The sequence below is a fragment of the Engystomops pustulosus genome, chromosome 2, assembly GCF_040894005.1.
Source record: "Engystomops pustulosus chromosome 2, aEngPut4.maternal, whole genome shotgun sequence".
Classification (NCBI taxonomy): domain Eukaryota; kingdom Metazoa; phylum Chordata; class Amphibia; order Anura; family Leptodactylidae; genus Engystomops; species Engystomops pustulosus.
In genome coordinates, this window is record NC_092412.1 from 59824388 (window position 1) to 59843974 (window position 19587).

The 19587-nt window shown below is 43.8% G+C and overlaps 1 protein-coding gene across 1 annotated transcript in view; it reads right to left on the reverse strand.

The window, feature by feature from the left end:
• The window catches only part of MARCHF9 (membrane associated ring-CH-type finger 9), a 140414-nt gene that overhangs the window by 26156 nt on the left and 94671 nt on the right, over positions 1-19587 (reverse strand). The window contains exon 3 of the mRNA XM_072134826.1: positions 3002-3157. Coding sequence (XP_071990927.1) covers positions 3002-3157 — 156 coding nt within the window. The remainder of the gene's footprint in view (positions 1-3001; positions 3158-19587) is intronic.

Here is a 19587-nt window from a genome sequence, read left to right on the forward strand (position 1 = left end):
CAGCTGGCCTGAGACACCTCTGCTCCCTGGTAGTGTGAGACTAGCTTGTGTAGCACAAACATGTGCTTCTCTCTCTACTGGTTACTCAAAACTGAAGACCATGTGCTCCCGCCCACAGGGGGTTTTTACACTCCCCTATTGAGGTGGCAACACTGGTTACAAATGACTGATATGTTAACTTTGACCTCCCAGGCAGAGGTCCCAGCTGTAATTACAAAGTGTATCAGACAGTAGCTTCTGATTGAGATGCACAGGTTCATCAGACATTCGCAACAACTACCCACCCTATGCATTGGCAGGGTTGTTGCACATGGAAGATACTGAAATTAGCAGGAAATAGCAAAACTACAGCTTCAAATAAGGACAGTCCCTTTATTCATAGATGTTATCACTTTCCCTTCTAACACATGCCGCTGCCTAGCTCACCCTATGTAGTGAGTTAATCATGGGGATGATCCAGGCATGTGTCAGTTTTGTGTATTTGAAGCTCGTTATTATTTTGGTATAACTGTCCCGGCAAATTTGCGGCTATGAGGTGAAAAGTGCTTCTAACACAAGTACAGAGCAGATGAAAGGGACTTCAGAAATAGAATTCAAGAAGGCTTTTTATAGTCAGAAAATGGGCACGTATCTTAAAAAAGAGAAATCAGCTCTTAACATTGCTTTGCCTCAAAAATTGCTGGTAATTCTTTCTCTACTTCTGTCCTAAATTTGCTGAATGTTAAATTAGCCCTGCACGTCTGATCAGTGTGTAGGGTAATAAAGTTGGCTTGTGCGGTGAGGCCTTTCTGACATATAACATGAGACTTTAAGAATGAAAAGGGCCATGGATCTATGAGTAATTGTCCCTGGTTTATCATACTTCATTTGATGGTAGATTTCCTTTAAAAAATAATTTAATTCTTTATAAATAGCTTAGAACATGGAATAAAAAAAATCGACAATGGGGAAGTAAAAACTGAAAAAGAGACACTGGGGCATATTTACTAACGTCTTTGCGGCCTTTTCTGGTGGACTTTTCTGCATGTTCTTTCTAGTACAAACTGCTTGCACAGAAATGTCCGCACCACAAATGTGTCGCACCCGACCCTTTTGTAGGGCAGCTGTACTAGGCATCATGTAAGTCAAATTAGGGGGCGTTACAGTGCTCCGTCGGACTGTGCTTCAGATTTAACATACAAGTCACACAGAACTGTGTCGCACACCCCATGTTAAAGATAGACCAGAAAAAAAATTGGTGCACTCTGTCGGGGCAGCGCAGGGAGTGCCAGATTCATGAAGAATGAGCACCAGAAATCCTGAATCTGGCGCCCCCTGCACACTACACAGACAAGCCACACAGTTTGATCCATTCTTAGTAAATGTGCCCCAGTCTGTTCACTATTTGCTAACATAAAAAATAAAATAGTGATTCATTGCCTTTAAAGGGGACTGTCAAGTGTGATCTTAGGGGCCACTCATATGAGTGAATGTTAACTGGGAAGGGAGATCACGCCTAGTCACGGCAGCAAAGCGTGGAAGGCACATGCCAGAGGGGCTCAAATTATTCATTTGGGTGAATTAGTAACTTGCCAAAATACAGATTGGCCCTGGAGTGTGGATGTAAATCATTTGGCCAGTAATTCATTTGGCTTAAAGTTAACATTCCTCCAGTTGCCATAATTGTTACAGCGCTAAACACTTGTTCTGTGCCCTGGGCAGTCTTCCGAAAATATTCAGCTTTATCAGATCTTACTAGACACAAGAGATGCATAAAATCACAATGTAAAGTATAAATGAATGAGTGAGGTGTGTAAAGGGAGACCCAGTTTTTGGGAAATGAGAGATGCATGTATCACACTACATAACATATAGATCTTTTGGCTTTTGCTTTTTGATACATTAGCTGTAATGTACATGTAATTAATTCCTAGCTCATGACTATACAGACCATGAATAAATCAAATGGATTATTTTTTTTAATTATGACTAAGAAGCACCTAAAATCATACTTTAATGGAAAATTGTGTATCTTACGATATAGTGTTCCCTCGGGAAAAGGTGTAGTCCTACCTGAGAAGAAAAACCCTAGGGAGTAAGGCACCATTTACAAGGGACGACCCATGCAGCATTAATTGGGAATGGATATCTAAAGATCAGTAGTGGATAATAATATGGTTGGTTTGGGCGGTAGACCAGGGTCCATGGCCGACCAAACCACCCATCAACTTTATTTTGTGAAAGGCCTTCACCCATGACATCCTCATATATCTGTTCCTGCTCTCAATACACATGTACAAGAGAGCAATTTTAGGACCTGTGAAAGGTCGTGAAACTGCAGACTGAAAGCAGGCAGAAGGGACACAACCGCTGTTCCCCAAGAAGCTGATTCTAGTACCATATTGTAGGAAGTGATTCAAGACTTGTAGAGGCTATAATATTCATACAGCCCAGGTCCGCTGGAAGTCTTAAAGGGGTTTTCCCAAGAAGCAAAGTTAGGCACTATCTACGGGATAAGGTCTATCTTGCTGATCAGTGGGGGTCTCAGTCGCTCCGTCACATTAATGGAGCAGACGGCCACGCATGACCGTTCTGCTCCATTAATCTCTATGGAGCTGATGGAAATTGTCGAGCGCTGTGCTCACTGATCTCCGTCAACTCCATAGAGATTAATGGAGCAGAATGGTCATGCGGGGCCGTCTGCTCCATTAGTCTGAGGAGCGGCAAGGGGTCTATCGAACCCCTCGTTCTCACGATCTGACCCGCACTGATCAGCAAGTTAGGCCCTACAAAGTGGGTATTCTTTGTGGGAAAACCCCTTTAATCCTGGTTTCTATTTATACGGCACTTGTTGATTGCATTTCTCGCTATTATCAGCTCTTCCGTATCGAATCGTTCAACCTCATACTCTATGCATTTGTCAACGACTTTGGGAAGTTTCAAACAAGCATATATTCTACTAGAACATTACAATAGTGTTGATATTATGCCATCATATTCTGCATAAAGGAAGCCATCTTACCTGGAGGGGGTTCTTAGTACTGATAGCTAGGACATGATATTTGAAGTAACACAGCTCACAGCTCCAGGATCCCCGCTCACTAATCCATCGTATTAGGCAAGGCTGATGTGTGCAGCGCACAGACCCGTCACAGCGGCATGGGCTCAGCAGTTCTCCCTGAAAAAGCCAAATAAGAAAACATTTTTATATGGCTCTATACTGGTAAGTCCTTTATACACAATGACATTTATGTATGTTCTTCAATGAATAAATGATGCCTATTCACTCAGCAACCTCTTTACTGTGCAAAGAGTTACAGTATAAGTATTACGAGAAGATCTTTTCTCTCTTTCCCCCCCAAAAAAGCCACTTTTGTCGCAGTTATATGTCTGTTATGAGTTGCTCCAGTCCACTGCTATTCAAAATCTATGCTATATCTGTTACAATCCTGAGAGAATCCTACACATGGAGCTTATATAATTGTCAGGCTTGGACTGGTCCAGAGATGTAAAGATGTTTCCACCACTGGGCCCCTTGGCCGTGCATGAGAGTTATGTGGCAGAGTACACTCACTGTGGGATATTTATCAGAAATTGTACGCCAGTTTTCTGGCGTACAAGCCGTGAAATATCCACAATTCCTGGTGAACTGGCAGTAATTGCGCTTACTTCCTCCTTTACTTAACTTCCACATCAAGAGGTCATGGAGGGGCATGAAGAGGGATGTGTCCGGCGGCAGAGTGGACTGCACTCGTTCTGTATCCTGCGAGTATTCTAGATGGTCGCTGGTTATAGCGCAGTTCTACACCAGGCATAGAATTACCCACCAGTGCAGCCATTTGCCAGATACATCAGGAGGCTGGAGGGCTAGGGCTTATATCATACACCGGCACTCCATATGCTGGTGTATGATATATGTTGCCTACTGTACTTCATACAGATATTTAGCATCTGAGACATGCTAATTCTAAGGTTAATTCATGTAACAAATCCCTCAGTTGATTTTTCTATCATTTTGATGCATTGAATGACTGAGAGAACATCTAGGTAAAGTGTTTAGCAGTATCCTTCCTTTCTAGGTTCCACCTTCTTAATGACACTGTGAGGCCCCAGTCCCTTGCTGGCCTTCTGTCACATGGGCATGTATTCCAGGTTCACAGAGCTAAGAAGGACAAAGTTCAAGGCTGGAGCCAGTCAGCAGGTTACTGACAGGGCTCCCAAGACCATATCATCACAAGGCAAGGGATAGTAAACAAGCTACTATAGAAAGTAAACACAGAGAAATTCTACGGTAGTAAATATTCATAAAGAGGTTAGTCAAACCAGTTGTGACAGGGGACGCTAAGTGATCCTCTCAACCATGTAGGAAAATACATCACACAAAAAAGAACACAAGAGGAATAACATACAAACTATAAAGTATGTAGAAAATAGGTAAACAAGCTTTATTGATCACAAATCATGATAAAACAAATATGTTAAAAAGTATGGCTACAAGAGAGACAAAAATTTACATAGTCAGCAACCATAGTACATGAGATCAGTAATGGTAAAAGGCATAATAAAGTAACCAACCATTATTAAGTATGCCCATCCGGACCAAAAATTATGTTAACCACATCAATTACTATTGAAAGTAATTTGTGTTAGCAATGTGGGTATCAGATATCATGTGCATGTAACTGTAAAATGGTGGGACCCAAGAATCAATTTTACCTTGACATCTCAGTCCAAAACTATAAAATTGGGTAGAGTGAACTCAAAAGTGGTCAAGATAAACGGCAGTGCCTTGCTAATAATAAGATGTATAATGAAAAGATCAGGCCACACTCAGGGGTGTAACTTGGGGTGGGTGCAGAGAGTGTGGTCGCAACTGGGCTCAGAAGGCTTAGGGGGCCCATAAGGTGTCACTAGATATGGGAGGTTTTTTTTAATTTGAAATCGATATATGACGAAGCTGTTTGCCGAGGGTGGGAGGGAACTACTTCTCACTGGCCACTCCCAGGGGACTGGGGCACAGCTCTGCATACAGAAAGGTCTAACTGTGATCTAACTTTTTTTTTTAAATCTAAGTTTTACTATAAAAACTCTTTGACAACCTGTACACTATTCTCTATGGGGACTTGAGGGAGCCAGAAATAGGTCTCCTGATGACAGGTTCCCTCTAATATTAATGAAGAATCCAAGATATTTGGTTTACATTATGGATCAGATTATCTTTCTGACCATCATTTGTTGAAGAATCTAACAAGACAGCCCATGGAAGAAGATCCAAGAAGATTATATCCAAGAATGTCATTTGTAGGCAGATTTCATTCCCGGTAAAATATCTCTTGATCTATATTCGACTGGTTTAGTCACAGATTGAAATAAGATGTCTTATTCAAACATGGACACCAATAGGAGATGTCATTCACAGTGGCACCTGCTGTCTTTATATATTCTCTTGCCATTCATCTTTAGCCATTTCTTCTACGCCATGGCAAGACTATTTCCGTAACATCAAAGGCATCCGTTAGCCCCCAGGTCACCAACAATCTAGAGGATTTTTATTCCCTTCATCCAAAGCAGGTATGCTTGAGGGAAAAAATAAAGGCAGGACTCCATTGTTATCTCACTGGTGACCTGTGGTTAGTTGATGTCTGTACAACATACATATAGAAAAAAAAATGTGTGCGCTAAAAGAAATGAAAGGCTTAGTGATTCTTAAGCATGACGGCAGATAATAAAAGTACACAATAACCTCACGTCGGCTGCCCACCTGTATTTTCCTTCAGCAATGACAGCCAGATAACAAGCCACTAACAAGGTGCCACTGTAATTGATTTGCTGCAGCTCAATGGCAAACACAGATCCTACATAAATATGCTGAAGACAAAAACAGAACCTGCAGGCCTATATTCTGGGTCCTATACTACAAGAGTATGTGCTTACTGTGCTGTCCTCACGTAACTTTCTGGGGAACAGCTAAAAAATTGTCATAGCAAAAAATAAAGAAATCATGTGGGGGTGGAGGTACATAATAAATCTCAAAACATTGCATTCTATGCCAGGGCATGGCAGCACTCACTGTGGCCACTTTCTTTCTGTAATATTTTTCATGTCATATAATAAATGTGAAGGTGAGAAGGAGAGGGACACAAATACTAAGGGTCCGCCGGACGCATCTCCCTCGGGTTTTGCTAATTTTTCCGATTTGCCCTGAATTGCCCCGGGGTTTTTGGCGCATACGTTCGGATTGTGGCACATTGACACTGGCTTGCATGCGACACAAATCGGGGGTGTGGCCGACGGACAACCCGACTGATTTGGACAAACCGCGGAATTTAACTTTCAAAATTGTGTCGCAAGATTAACACTCATATGCACCGGGAAGAAGATGGTGAACTCCGGCGGGGAAGCGACACAAGCAGGAAATTGGAAACACGATCTTAGTGAAATGTGGCAGCTCCGAATCCTTGCCGGAGATTCCGGATCGGCGGCATCAACGGAATGGGTAAATAAATTTGTCCCAATGTGAAAAGGAGAAGAATAGAGGTGAAGGGGAGTAGGACAGGGCCCACAATGTGAGGGGAAGTAGTAGAGGGCCACAATGTAAGGGGGAAAAGAAGAGGGTCCACAATGTGAGGGGGAGTAGGAGAGGGCCACAATGTAAGGAGGAGAAGAAGAGGGCTCAGAATGTGAGGGGGAGTAGGAGAGCGGTCACACTATTTGGGGGAGTGGGAGAAGGCCCACAATGTGAGGGGGAATAGAACAGCAGCCACAATGTGAGGAGAAGAAGGGAGGGGCCATATTGTGATGGAGAGGAGGAAACGTGCCACAGAATGAGGAAGAGGAGGGATCACAATGTGAGGAGGATAGGAATCACAACGTGAGGAGGAGGTAGGGGTACAGAAGTCTAGGGCATTACAGATTGGGTGCGGTAAATAAAAGGATTCACTATGTCGGGGACAAAAAGTAAAGGGGTCATTATATGTAAGGCGTATTATGAGCAGGGGACCAAAGAAGGGGGGGGATAAAATTAGGAAAGGGCATTATATGTTAGGGTGCTATAGGCAGGAAGGGATACGTTACATTAAGAGATGTTATAAACGGGTCCATAGGCAGTGGCTTAAATTGATGCTGATGGGCCCTAGTGTGAAGTCTGTGTCAGGCCCCTGAATCTAATGTATGTCGTATAGTACTAGTCTGTGACATCTGGGCCCAGTTGTGATCACACCCTTTGTACTCCCTCAAGTTATGACCCTGTCAATAGAGGGGACAACCACAGGAATGGGGAATTAATACTACGAGGGGGCATTAAGAAGAATAGTCTCCTTTAATAGTGGTTGGGATGAGGGGTGGAGGAGAAGCAATAGGTATGATTTATGCAAAAAATTTTTACCCTTTTGCCCCTCTTTTTCTATCCCAAAAGTCTGGAGGTATGGTACAGTACACATTGTATAACTATATACAGATATATACCTGTAAGATTTTGGCTGGTGACCCTTATGTATTGTCTCTAAAGGACATTTGCTTCCTACAATACTCCAGACATTAGTGATCTGTCCACGACCTGTAGATCTGTAATGTAGAATTATTATTTCTAGATAAACTGTTTCCGAGACATATAATGGATCTCATATATCATAGGTGCATCAGATTCGTATTACCCTAGCAACCAGAATGTGGAAGTAATATTATATCCTGTACTACAAAAATAAGAACTGATTTCTGATTGGTTTCTAAGAAACTTTTTACGTTCATACATTATGCATTCAAATCAGTGACTAGCTGCTGACCTATAAAATCTATAACTATTACCTTATCTATTTGGAAGCCATAAACCTGCTGCGGAGCACTTATACATGTAGATATAATGCCACTATATTGTCTGTTTATGTTATCTGTATCCTCCAATACAAAATCAATCAAACACTAATGGATCTCTATTCTTTGGAACCTAAATATATCTCTTTGATATACAGACATGTAATAAGCTGCAGGAGAAGAGTTAATCCATCATTATATATATCGAATAGGTCTCATCAATAGACTAAGCATCTTTTTAAAAACAGGGTTACAATAGAGACATATTTTCATCTTACAAAGTTATGGCACATTCTCCTACAAGAAGCTCACCTAATTGAAGGTTGGAGGGTGGGTGCACCATGTTTGCCAATGTTGCCATCACAACATTTTACTATACATACAGTACATCAGGGGCGTCGCTAGGTCAAAAGATCCGGGGCCTGTGACCCGGATCTTTTGCCTCGTGCCCCGAATGTCCCGGGTCAGCAAGACACTCCTCCCGCTGCCCGGGAAGATTTCCCCACTCGGTACCCTGTAATGGTGAACAGAGCCGTCGGCTCCGCTCTCCACTACAGGGAGCAGGGACGCGGTCACCCAGCGTCTCCTGCTTCTAGCACTTCACTACAGCTGCCGGGAGCAGGAGACGCTGGCTTATGACGTCACCTCAGTGCTGCAGTGAACAGCGAGAAACTGGAGGAGACTGAGGTGAGTATAAGTGTTTTTGTTTGTTTATTATGGGGAGGGGAGAAAGGCACAATAAGGGGACATGGTCCTGTGGGGGACATTGCTGATGGCACTGGGGGATTCTGGGGACAGAACAGGAGGCTCTGGGAACAATACAGGGGGATGTTGGGAGAAAACAGGGGGACTTCTTAGTGGGGGCTCTGGGGGACATTACAGGGGGCTGGAGGGACATTGGCGGGCTGTGGGGGACATTACAGGGAGCTCTGGGGACATCCCTGGGGCCTGTGAGGAAATAAGGGGCTGTGGGGACATTATAGGGGGCTCTGGGGGACAATACAGAGGGCTGTGGGGGACATTAAGTTGGGGCTCTAGAGGATATTACAGGGGGCTCTTGGGGCCATTACTGGGGCCTGTGAGGAAATTAGGGGGATGTAGGGGGACATTACTGGGAAATGTGGTGGGTCTACTTAGGGACATTACGGGGGGCTGTGTGGGATATTAGAGGGGGCTCTGTGGACATTACGGGGGCTGTGGGGGGTCATTACTAGGCACTGTGGTGGGTTATCTCAGTGGGGGCTGTGAGGGACATTACAGGGGAGCTGCGGGGGACCTTACAGGGGGGCATCAGAGATACTACAGGGGGCTGTGTGGGGCATTAGAGGGGGTCCTGTGAACTTTACAGGGGCTCTGTGGGGGAAATTACAGGGGTTCTCCAGACATTACAGGGGGATTTTTAGACATTACAGGGGGCTGTGGGGGGCATAAGAGGGGGATTTGTGGACATAACGGGGCTCTTTGGACATTACAGGGGGCTATGGAGGACATCGCAGGGGGCTCTTTAGACATTGCAAGGGAGGGCTGTGGGGGACTTTAGAGAGGGCTGTGGAGGGCATTAGAGGGGACTCTGGAGAACTTCTTAGTGGGAACTGTTGGGCACATTACTGGGGGCTGTGAGGACATTGGGGCACTGTGGGGGACTTAATACTGGGGAGAGTAGAGACATTACTTAGTGTAGGTATTATTAGGTGAGGTGCTCCTTTATGTGGGCATAATTAGGCAGGGCATCATTTAGGTTAGGGTCACATTGAGGGCAAATTAGTGGGGGGGGGCACAATTATTTATATATAGAAAGAGAGAGAAAGAGAGGTTTTATGGCTTTAAGAATATGTTATATTAGGCAGCATTTATTATTTTTGTATTAACAGTATTTTCAGGAGGACTTCCCGTGTATCTATAGGCCCCTATTACATGATCGTATATGGTGGCCATATGCAACATATACTAGCTGTTTGAACTGCTGCTAACATACGGCCACCGTTGTGCACGGTACGGTGTCACCAGAAAAAAAAGATCTTCTGTAAGAATGTGAGGAGCGGTCACCCCTCCACCTTCCCAGCCAAGTAGTCCTGGCCTGGCCGTAGCATATATGTATGTGAAAGGGGCCTTACAATAAAGGAGGGGGAGTGTTAGGGGTAGCAGCAGGATAACACTGTTAGGGGGCAAAGATGTCAGGACAATGAAGAACATAAGATGCCTGTGTGGTGAACTCCACAGGGAGGACACGTGGCTAAAGAGGAGACGTGGTGATGCCGGGACCTAATGGAGAATATGGAGAACATATCACCTGCAGTCACTGGAGGGAATAGGTAGGGATTTCTCCTGTGGTTTCTGTAGCTGTATATGTTATGTACAGTAGTTATAGGCTCAACCACACATGAAGGGGGTTGTATACAGGAGTAGGCATTACTGAAAGTTCTATATATGTGCATTGAGGCCCATGCCCCGGATCTTTTACCACCCTAGCAACACCCCTGCAGTACATAGAGCTAGCCACACATCCTTTTCCTGGAAATCTATTTGAGTTTCCAGAGTTAAGGGAATATGTGTAATATCCATTAGTTGGGCCATTTTGAAATTTGGTCCCTGGAGCTCCTGCCCAAGAGAGCTAGTGGGTATGTGTTTTATATGCTAAGAGTTTGTATTTTATATTTCTGTAACCTATAAGGGTTAATGTATGTTTACCTTATGGTTGTTACATTATGTATCTTCCTGAGGTTTTTCCACATTTTGTCATTGTCTAACAACCCAGGGTTTTAAGACAAACCAAACCTTTAAATATAGGGTCTGTATAGAGCTCTGGGGGGTATTTATCATACGATAACACTGCCGACTCTCCCACAGAGAGGCTTCGGCCTCTTGATGTATCGGGTGGTTTTATTTCTATGCTGCGCAGCCGGCCACCCGTCGTGCTGCTGCTGAAGCCAGCTTGGCCCCTTTACGAGATTCTACCCAGCAAAGCTGACCACTGTTCCACGCAGACGTTCCTGTAAGCCACCAGCGCTCATTATTGCCACAGCCAGCCAATCTACAGCCCTGCTAGCTTCCAAAGTGAGGAGCTAACGCCAGCCTGCCGCTTTGCTGCTGTTACAAACCTGTCAATAAAAGGAACCATTAGTTGCTAAAGAGCTCCACTTCACTCTGTGTGTCTGTTGCCTGCCGCTGCCACCATGGGCCTCCCACATAAAATCTGCTGGGGAAATAGGCACCTACAACAGAACCTAAACCTTCTGGGACACTTGCATCCTAGCCATCATCATAGTCAGTCACACCGGGCCAGGAAATTGCAACTTTTTCACCCTCTCAACACCCTCATGACAATTTTTTGAAAAGAGGGCATGCTGGGGCTGGGCACAGGGCAGACTGGGAGGAAACTGTGGGATATACAGACAGTCTCCAGGTTACGTACAAGATAGGTTCTGCAGATTTGTTCTTAAGTTGAATTTGTATGTACTTTATAATTGTAACCCCAGTCAAAATGTTTTTGGTCGTTATGACTATTGGATTTTTAAAAATGTTGGGTTGTCATAAGAACCAGGATTAACAATAAATCTTAATTGCAGACACATGTGATACCTGTTATAGCTGTTTATTGTAACCTAGGGACTAAAGTACAGTAAATTACCTAAAGTAGGGGACTGCCTGTAGTTGAAATCTATACCAAGAAGCTTGAATCCCTTAGTAATTTGGGCATTTCCTGGGCCAGCACAGGGAGCATGTGCCAGTCTGAATAACTTCCTTAATTTCAACCATTTGCAAATGATTTGAAAAAAAAAAACTATGATAATTACTGGCCCTTTTAATACAGATGACCCTGATTTTTTTGGTTCTGCTCAGTGCATAGATGTACTTTTATCATGGTCAAGTTTATTTATATTGAGTTAAAAGCTGTGCCAATTAAAATGAGCATGTCAATCAATAATTGGGCCAAGGGCATCTTTGAGGATCAATATCAATTACATATAATTTCTAAAAAGAAAGAAGTCAGCTTAGAAAGCTTCCCCTGTCTGGTTAAAAAAAGGCATGTCGAGACAGAACCACTGTGCTAATGGGTTACATCGCTCTGCTCTATCCCCAAATAACATGAGTGGATCTACTTATCTGATTGCTAATTAACATATATACTAACTAAATTAGATAAGCACTTATTCTATTACAGTGCAGTAATTAGTATCTAAATAGAAACACTGGAAGTCTTAGTTTAACACTAACCTGCTTGCTAAATACACTATTCCTCTGCTACAAGTAGTCACACAATGATGTAGTTCATAAAGACGAAAAGCTAAATATATTTTAAAAAATGAATACCGGTTTAAAGCTGCCACCAGTGGTGTGCCACCAATTACAAAGCTGACGTGAATTCGTCAATTGATTTGACTAATGTGGCATTTAACAATTGTGATTATAAAATTACTTATTCCAGTAATGTGTCCACAAAAACAACATATAAAACACCTATTTTACTAGATTGGTTTCAGATAGTGGCAGACATGGGCTCCTTTAAAGGGGTATTCCCACGAAGACAAATTCTTAAATGTACTCAGGATAACAAAATAACACATTCTCTAATTCACTGTTATTAACAAAAATACAGCATTTCACAGATATAAGTCCAATCTGTCTCTCAGTCCTGGTGGATACAATTTTGGTTGCCCAGGGATCCGACCGTAAATCTATCTTCTAGCGTCAGCAGGACACATTCTTCTCATGAATAGCTACTCCTGTCTGCAGGATGTAGCATGATCTCTGTCCCTCCCCCCTGCATTACAAGACAAGCTCACACACAGACACTCACAGACACTTCCTGCTGTCAAGCAGCAACCTGCAAATACTTGCTCTACAAACTACAGATAAGATAAGGTCTTTATAGCCGGGGAAAGGAAGTTTAACAAAACTTATCCTGTGTGTTATAGCTGAGATGTGGCAGTGTAGTAGTGTGCCATTGTGTGTTATATTCATCTCATGGATTTCATTATCTCTAATCTTTGATCTGTCGCATCTCTCTTTATTATGTGTCAGATACTAGCAAATGTTCAGAAGCTAAATGAAAGTGTAGATAAACCTGTGGTGTAACAAGACAACTGTGGACCCCAATGCAAACTTTGGGTCGGAGCCCCATATACCTAAAATCAAGCTGCCACCCCCGTCCTGCACATTACACTTGAAAATGGTCATATACACTCACCGGCCACTTTATTAGGTACACCATGCTAGTAACGGGTTGGACCCCCTTTTGCCTTCAGAACTGCCTCAATTCTTTGTGGCATAGATTTAACAAGGTGCTGGAAGCATTCCTCAGAGATTTTGGTCCATATTGACATGATGGCATCACACAGTTGCTGCAGATTTGTCGGCTGCACATCCATGATGCGAATCTCCCGTTCCACCACATCCCAAAGATGCTCTATTGGATTGAGATCTGGTGACTGTGGAGGCCATTTGAGTACAGTGAACTCATTGTCATGTTCAAGAAACCAGTCTGAGATGATTCCAGCTTTATGACATGGCGCATTATCCTGCTGAAAGTAGCCATCAGATGTTGGGTACATTGTGGTGATAAAGGGATGGACATGGTCAGCAACAATACTCAGGTAGGCTGTGGCGTTGCAACGATGCTCAATTGGTACCAAGGGGCCCAAAGAGTGCCAAGAAAATATTCCCCACACCATGACACCACCACCACCAGCCTGAACCGTTGATACAAGGCAGGATGGATCCATGCTTTCATGTTGTTGACGCCAAATTCTGACCCTACCATCCGAATGTCGCAGCAGAAATCGAGACTCATCAGACCAGGCAACGTTTTTCCAATCTTCTACTGTCCAATTTCGATGAGCTTGTGCAAATTGTAGCCTCAGTTTCCTGTTCTTAGCTGAAAGGAGTGGCACCCGGTGTGGTCTTCTGCTTCTGTAGCCCATCTGCCTCAAAGTTTGATGTACTGTGCGTTCAGAGATGCTCTTCTGCCTACCTTGGTTGTAACGGGTGGCGATTTGAGTCACTGTTGCCTTTCTATCAGCTCAAACCGGTCTGCCCATTCTCCTCTGACCTCTGGCATCAACAAGGCATTTCCGGCCACAGAACTGCCGCTCACTGGATGTTTTTTCTTTTTCGGACCATTCTCTAAGAGATGGTTGTGCGTGAAAATCCCAGTAGATCAGCAGTTTCTGAAATACTCAGACCAGCCCTTCTGGCACCAACAACCATGCCACGTTCAAAGGCACTCAAATAACCTTTCTTCCCCATACTGATGCTCGGTTTGAACTGCAGGAGATTGTCTTGACCATGTCTACATGCCTAAATGCACCGAGTTGCCGCCATGTGATTGGCTGATTAGAAATTAAGTGTTAACGAACAGTTGGACGGGTGTACCTAATAAAGTGGCCGGTCAGTGTATTCTACACTGACATATGCCTCCACACAGTAAAATGATCAGTAGCGGCCTCCACTCAGTAAAATGACCAGCAACGGCCTCTACTCAGTATACGACCGGCAGTAGCCTCCACTCAGTATATGACCAGCAGCGGCATCCACTCAATACACTACCAGCAGGGGCCTCCACACAGTATATGACCAGCTCCTTAATTAAATACATGTCCAGCAGCAGCCTCCACCAATTCCCTCCATACTTACATACATGCGCCCTGTCAGCATTTTCTATAGCACCAGAGGGGTGTGTTGCTGTGTATATACAATGTGTACATACTATATGTATGTTTATAAATGTGTGGATGTGTATATACTGCATGCATGAGTGAATAAATGTATATATTACTGCATAAGGCTACATGCACACACAGCCGTACCCATATATACATTTATTCACTTATGCACACAGTATATACACATCCACACATTTATAAACATACAGGGGAGGGCAGGGGACAGGAGCCGGCAGATGGTGGTGCACAGCATGTGCTGTGTCAGTTGGGCCTGTGGCTGATACTGAATTGTGACAGCCGCGGACCCTTTCTTCCAAGAGGCCGGGTCGCAGTTGCGCGACCGGGATCGTTACGCCCCTGCACAGAGGAGTCATGAAGTGTCTGCTTAGAGAGTCCCCGACCATACAATTTTACTCCATTTTATTGTTGTTTTAGCTCCTATAACTCAGTGACCAGTGTAAGGGGTTAAAAATGATCTTTATTGTGTAAACATCACTAGGGGATTTAAATTTGAGAACTTTCTTTCATTGGCAAACCCCTTTAAGGAAATGGGAAAGGTGGATATTGTTCAGTAAGAAGAGCCATGGTTAGTTATGTAACTTAGTTGCAATGGGGTAGTTTATAATACTTTTGATAGCAGCAGCTTTGATTTTTCTTTTTATACAATACATTAATGTTTAAAGGAAATCTACCATATGGATCATGTAACGGTTCGTGAGGGTCGAACCGTCTGAGAGTCTCTTTGAGAAGAGTCTGTGGACCCTCTGGACCACCGCGGGGGATGGTATGCCACCGCGGTGGCAGCCAAGGTAATAAATGCAGGAAGCAGTCACAACCTGAGATGACAGCAGGAACGCAGAGGAGTACTGGTAACACTGGTACGGAGTGAAGGCACTGCTGGACTGGGACCTTGGAAGGCATGCAGAAGCACAGGAAGGCAGGAGGTCTTCACTGGGCTGGAACCTTGGATGGCACAGCAGGAGCACAGTCGTATGGGAACGGACCACAGGATATGGACCACAGGATACGGATCACAGGATATGGACCACAGGATATGGACCACCGGACACGGACCACAGGATACGGACCACCGGACACGGACCACAGGATATGGAACACCAGACACGGACCACAGGATACAGACCAACGGACACAGACCACAGAATACGGACCACAGGATACGGACCACCGGACACAGACCACAGGATATGGACCAACGGACACAGACCACAGGATACGGACCACCGGACACAGACACGCAGAAACGGGACCTTGGGATACACACAGGAATGAGACCTTGGGATACACACAGGAGGCTTTCACTTTAGTTGGGAAGACTTGAAGATCCGTCAGGGAGTGAAGGAGACCGCCGGGTTATATAGGAAACCCGGAAGTGACCAGCGCCAATGGAAAGGATGCTGACCCTTTAAGTTCTGAGGAATCATCGCGCGTGCCCTAGGGGCGGGGGCGCGCGGCCTGCACGCGGACAACCAGGGGCCAGGATAGGTAAGTCCGGGCATGGGGCAGAGACGCCGGCACGGAGAGGAGCATGGTTGTGCACGCGATCCGTGACCAGGATCACGGGAACACCCGTGACAGATCAAACTTACAAAAGCAGTAGACTGATGCAGGATATCTTCTTCTTTATCTTTTTGGCTCTCATTTAGTGTATAAGTTGTCTTTTACAAACATTTAAATTAAGCCCAATGCTTCGAGGGGGTATTGTTAGAGTAGCCTGCACACTAGCTCCCTTGTTCCTTTGGCTTTGGTAGTGCATCCCTGAATCATATGGAACAGGGCTGCAAGTGTGCTGGCGCGAGCTCTGGAACAAGGCAGCCTCTGGCATGGGCAGGCTGAGAAAGCGAGAATGCAGTGCTGAAGGAGCAGGGAGTTTCCTTCATAGCACTTGGGGGTAATGGGAATAATTTTAGAAGATTTTTTTTTACACTAAATGAGATTCTAAAAAAGATTGAGAAGAAAAAATCAGTGCCATAAGGAGTTTACTACTGGAGCCTCTTTAGTAAGTATGATCCAGACGGTAGATTTCCTTTAATGTATTTAGCCTTTTTTTGAGCATCGGTATGTATATTATGAATCTGTGTTATGTAACTGTTGCATGTTTATTTTGTGGCATAAACCAATAACATATTTTTCACCAAAATGATCACCCACCATCTTTAGATAGTGGGTCTTAATGCAAGTCCTTTTTTGTGTCGCTGAAATTTTTCCTGCTCCTGCACAGATCGCAGGAGAGGGACAAAGTTTCCAGCTGTCGCAGAGAACAAGAGACCGCAGAGAAATTGTACTATTAACTAATGACCGCTTCTATCTTCTCCTTTCCTCACTACGTAGCCCTGAAGCTAATATCCAAGAAATACTTGTATGTGAATGACCAAAAGACGACATATACAACACAGCAATGGGGACCTATCAGACACTGAAAACATTTCTGTCACACACAACCTATCAGTTAATAAGTCTACAATCTTCTGGCAAAGATTTCACCAGCCTAATGTGTGGCTGGAGAAAAGTTGAAACTTTTAAGTCCATTTTCTCTGAGTGCTTTTCCCTTTGACAATCTCAGCAGAATAATATGAGCTGACCAAATAGTGCTCTTCAACTCTGAACTTAATCCAAACCATTAAATGTTAGCAACTTTCATGTGCCTTAAAGTGCTCTGTGAGATTGATAAAGATGTACCTGTAACACTCACAGAAGATTTAGGACACATTTAATAGACACAGGTAATGTCAGCATTACCTGTGTTGCTTTCATAAGGGCTGGTAGATTTTTAATCAAATAATAAAGCAGAGTGTTCACAATTGCTGGTATGAAGGCTGCTAAGTAATTGCCGAACTATAAACGAAAGTGGTTTACGAGCGCATGTGTTGTTAACAACATAAGTTGAGCTTCCTAATGGGATCCTGGTTAAACAAAATCCAACTCTAAGGCTAGAAGCACAAGACTAGCCTCAGTCTTTGATTCATGAACGCTATGGTGGCCTCCGACCACCCATAGTGACTAGGATGAGACTCCTTGCAACATAGTCATGTATGATGCAAGTACTATAGAACAGATGAATCCAGTAGGCCGAATCTTGGAACTCCAACATTATTCTTTATTAATAACTGTTAAAAATACTCAAAATAATAAACCACCTACATGGTTCAGACATGGCCTCATTATTCATGGTCTCCATGATGCAAAGGAACAGTGCCGAACTGTAATCATGATGCAGCCAGTGCAGTTCCATGATTCATGGACTGACCATGGTTGTGTAGTTCGAGTTTAACACAAGCTCCCCTGTCTTGAAAGCCTCTCTACACTATGCCAAATGAATACACTATGAGCAGTCTAAACCAACACACAGGGGGTCATTTACTAAGGGCCCGATTCGCGTTTTCCCGACGTGTTACCCGAATATTTACGATTTGCGCCGATTTTCCCTGTATTGCCCCGGGATTTTGGCGCCCGTGATCGGATTGTGGCGCATCGGCGCTGGCATGCATGCGACGGAAATCGGGGGGCGTGGCCGAAAAAAAACGGCGCACTTAAAAAAAAAAAGTGTCGTGGAGCTTGCACTTACCTTCACAAGGAATAGGCCGGTGAACTTGAGTGCGTTCCGATGCTCTTCAGCGCAGCAGCGCCACCTGGTGGACGTCGGAGGAACTGCCTTAATGAATCCTGTCTGGACCCGAATTCACCACAGAGAACGCGCCGCGGGATCGCGAATGGACCGGGTAAGTAAATCTGCCCACAATGTCCCACATTTATTAAAGTGTTTGCGTCTGACTTTGCACTGAAAAGAAAGCGTAAACTGCTTGCACATGTATTTATAAAGGATCTGCAACAGTTTTGTGTCGTGGCCGCACTGTGTCTGACAAGACAGAAAAAATTGTGCACCAATAGGGAATAGTGGTGTGTAGTCGTAGTTTATTAATGACGTGCACGATAATTCTTTTTGCACCAGTTTTGATTAAACTGGTGCACTCTGCACACTCCACAGGCAACTGCACATACTACAGCCTGCACTAGTTTTGATAAATGTGGGCCATAGAGTGTACTCGCAGAACTTACAGTCCTGGGTTGATCCAACACCCACTCATAAAGAAGGAAAGTAAAAACACTTCCGTCTGGAAGTTCTTCAATATTACCAATCCATAAATTCTGCTAGGAAACTCCTCATGTCAGATCGCCATCAGAGAAGAACTTACCGTCCAGGATGTCACACATGGTTCCTACCACGCCTACCACACCTGGATCTCAAATTCATTTATAAAATTTTAAGAGAAATTCAAAAAATGGACCGTGCACAACCACCAGTTACATAGCAAATTCTGTCACAAGCTGTATCTGTCAACACATCAAAACTAGAATCAATATATACAAAAAGAGCAAGAGATGTGTCATCTGACAATATACAAAATCACGTTACTGAGGTAACAAAAAGGCATACATGAAAATTCATTTGTATCCCGACACAGAAAAGAAAGACAAATTAAAAACAATTAAAATTGTACCAAGTCCATTAGTAAATTCATTGGCCAGCATTCCCTGTGAGGATAACTGGCAAAACACCTCCTGCACTATAACAGTACTCCATATGAAAATTTGCAAAAATCTTGCAATCCTGGCCAACCTTTCAGCAATTTCCTGACTATAGAAAATTGCCCACATTTGTTTGCGCCAGTTTTTTGTCTGACTTATATATGCAAACTATTTTCATGTGTATTTCTGAATTATTTGCACCAATTTTGTGTCACGGCTGCACTGTTTCCCCTGCTCCACAAAATTCTGCATCTAAAGGGGCGTTCTGGTGCATATTGGGAGCAGGTGAAACATTTATTACTGCAACTCGACAGAATTGTGTTGCAAGCTCTATGTTAAAGGTGCACCAAAATAAGTTGGTGCATGCTTCATGAAGACCGTGGGCCAGTATTCAATAATCTGGCACACACTGAACATTAGTTTGCCCTACTTTTGATAAATGTGTTTTTGTGAAGAAGTATCGTCATTGCACCATACTGAGGTACCATGCTACAAGGGGGCACTATATTACCTGGACCAAATAAAAAAATAAGGAGAGATATGAACCATAAGTCGTGAATTATAATTATACTGTGTCTTTTATATTTGT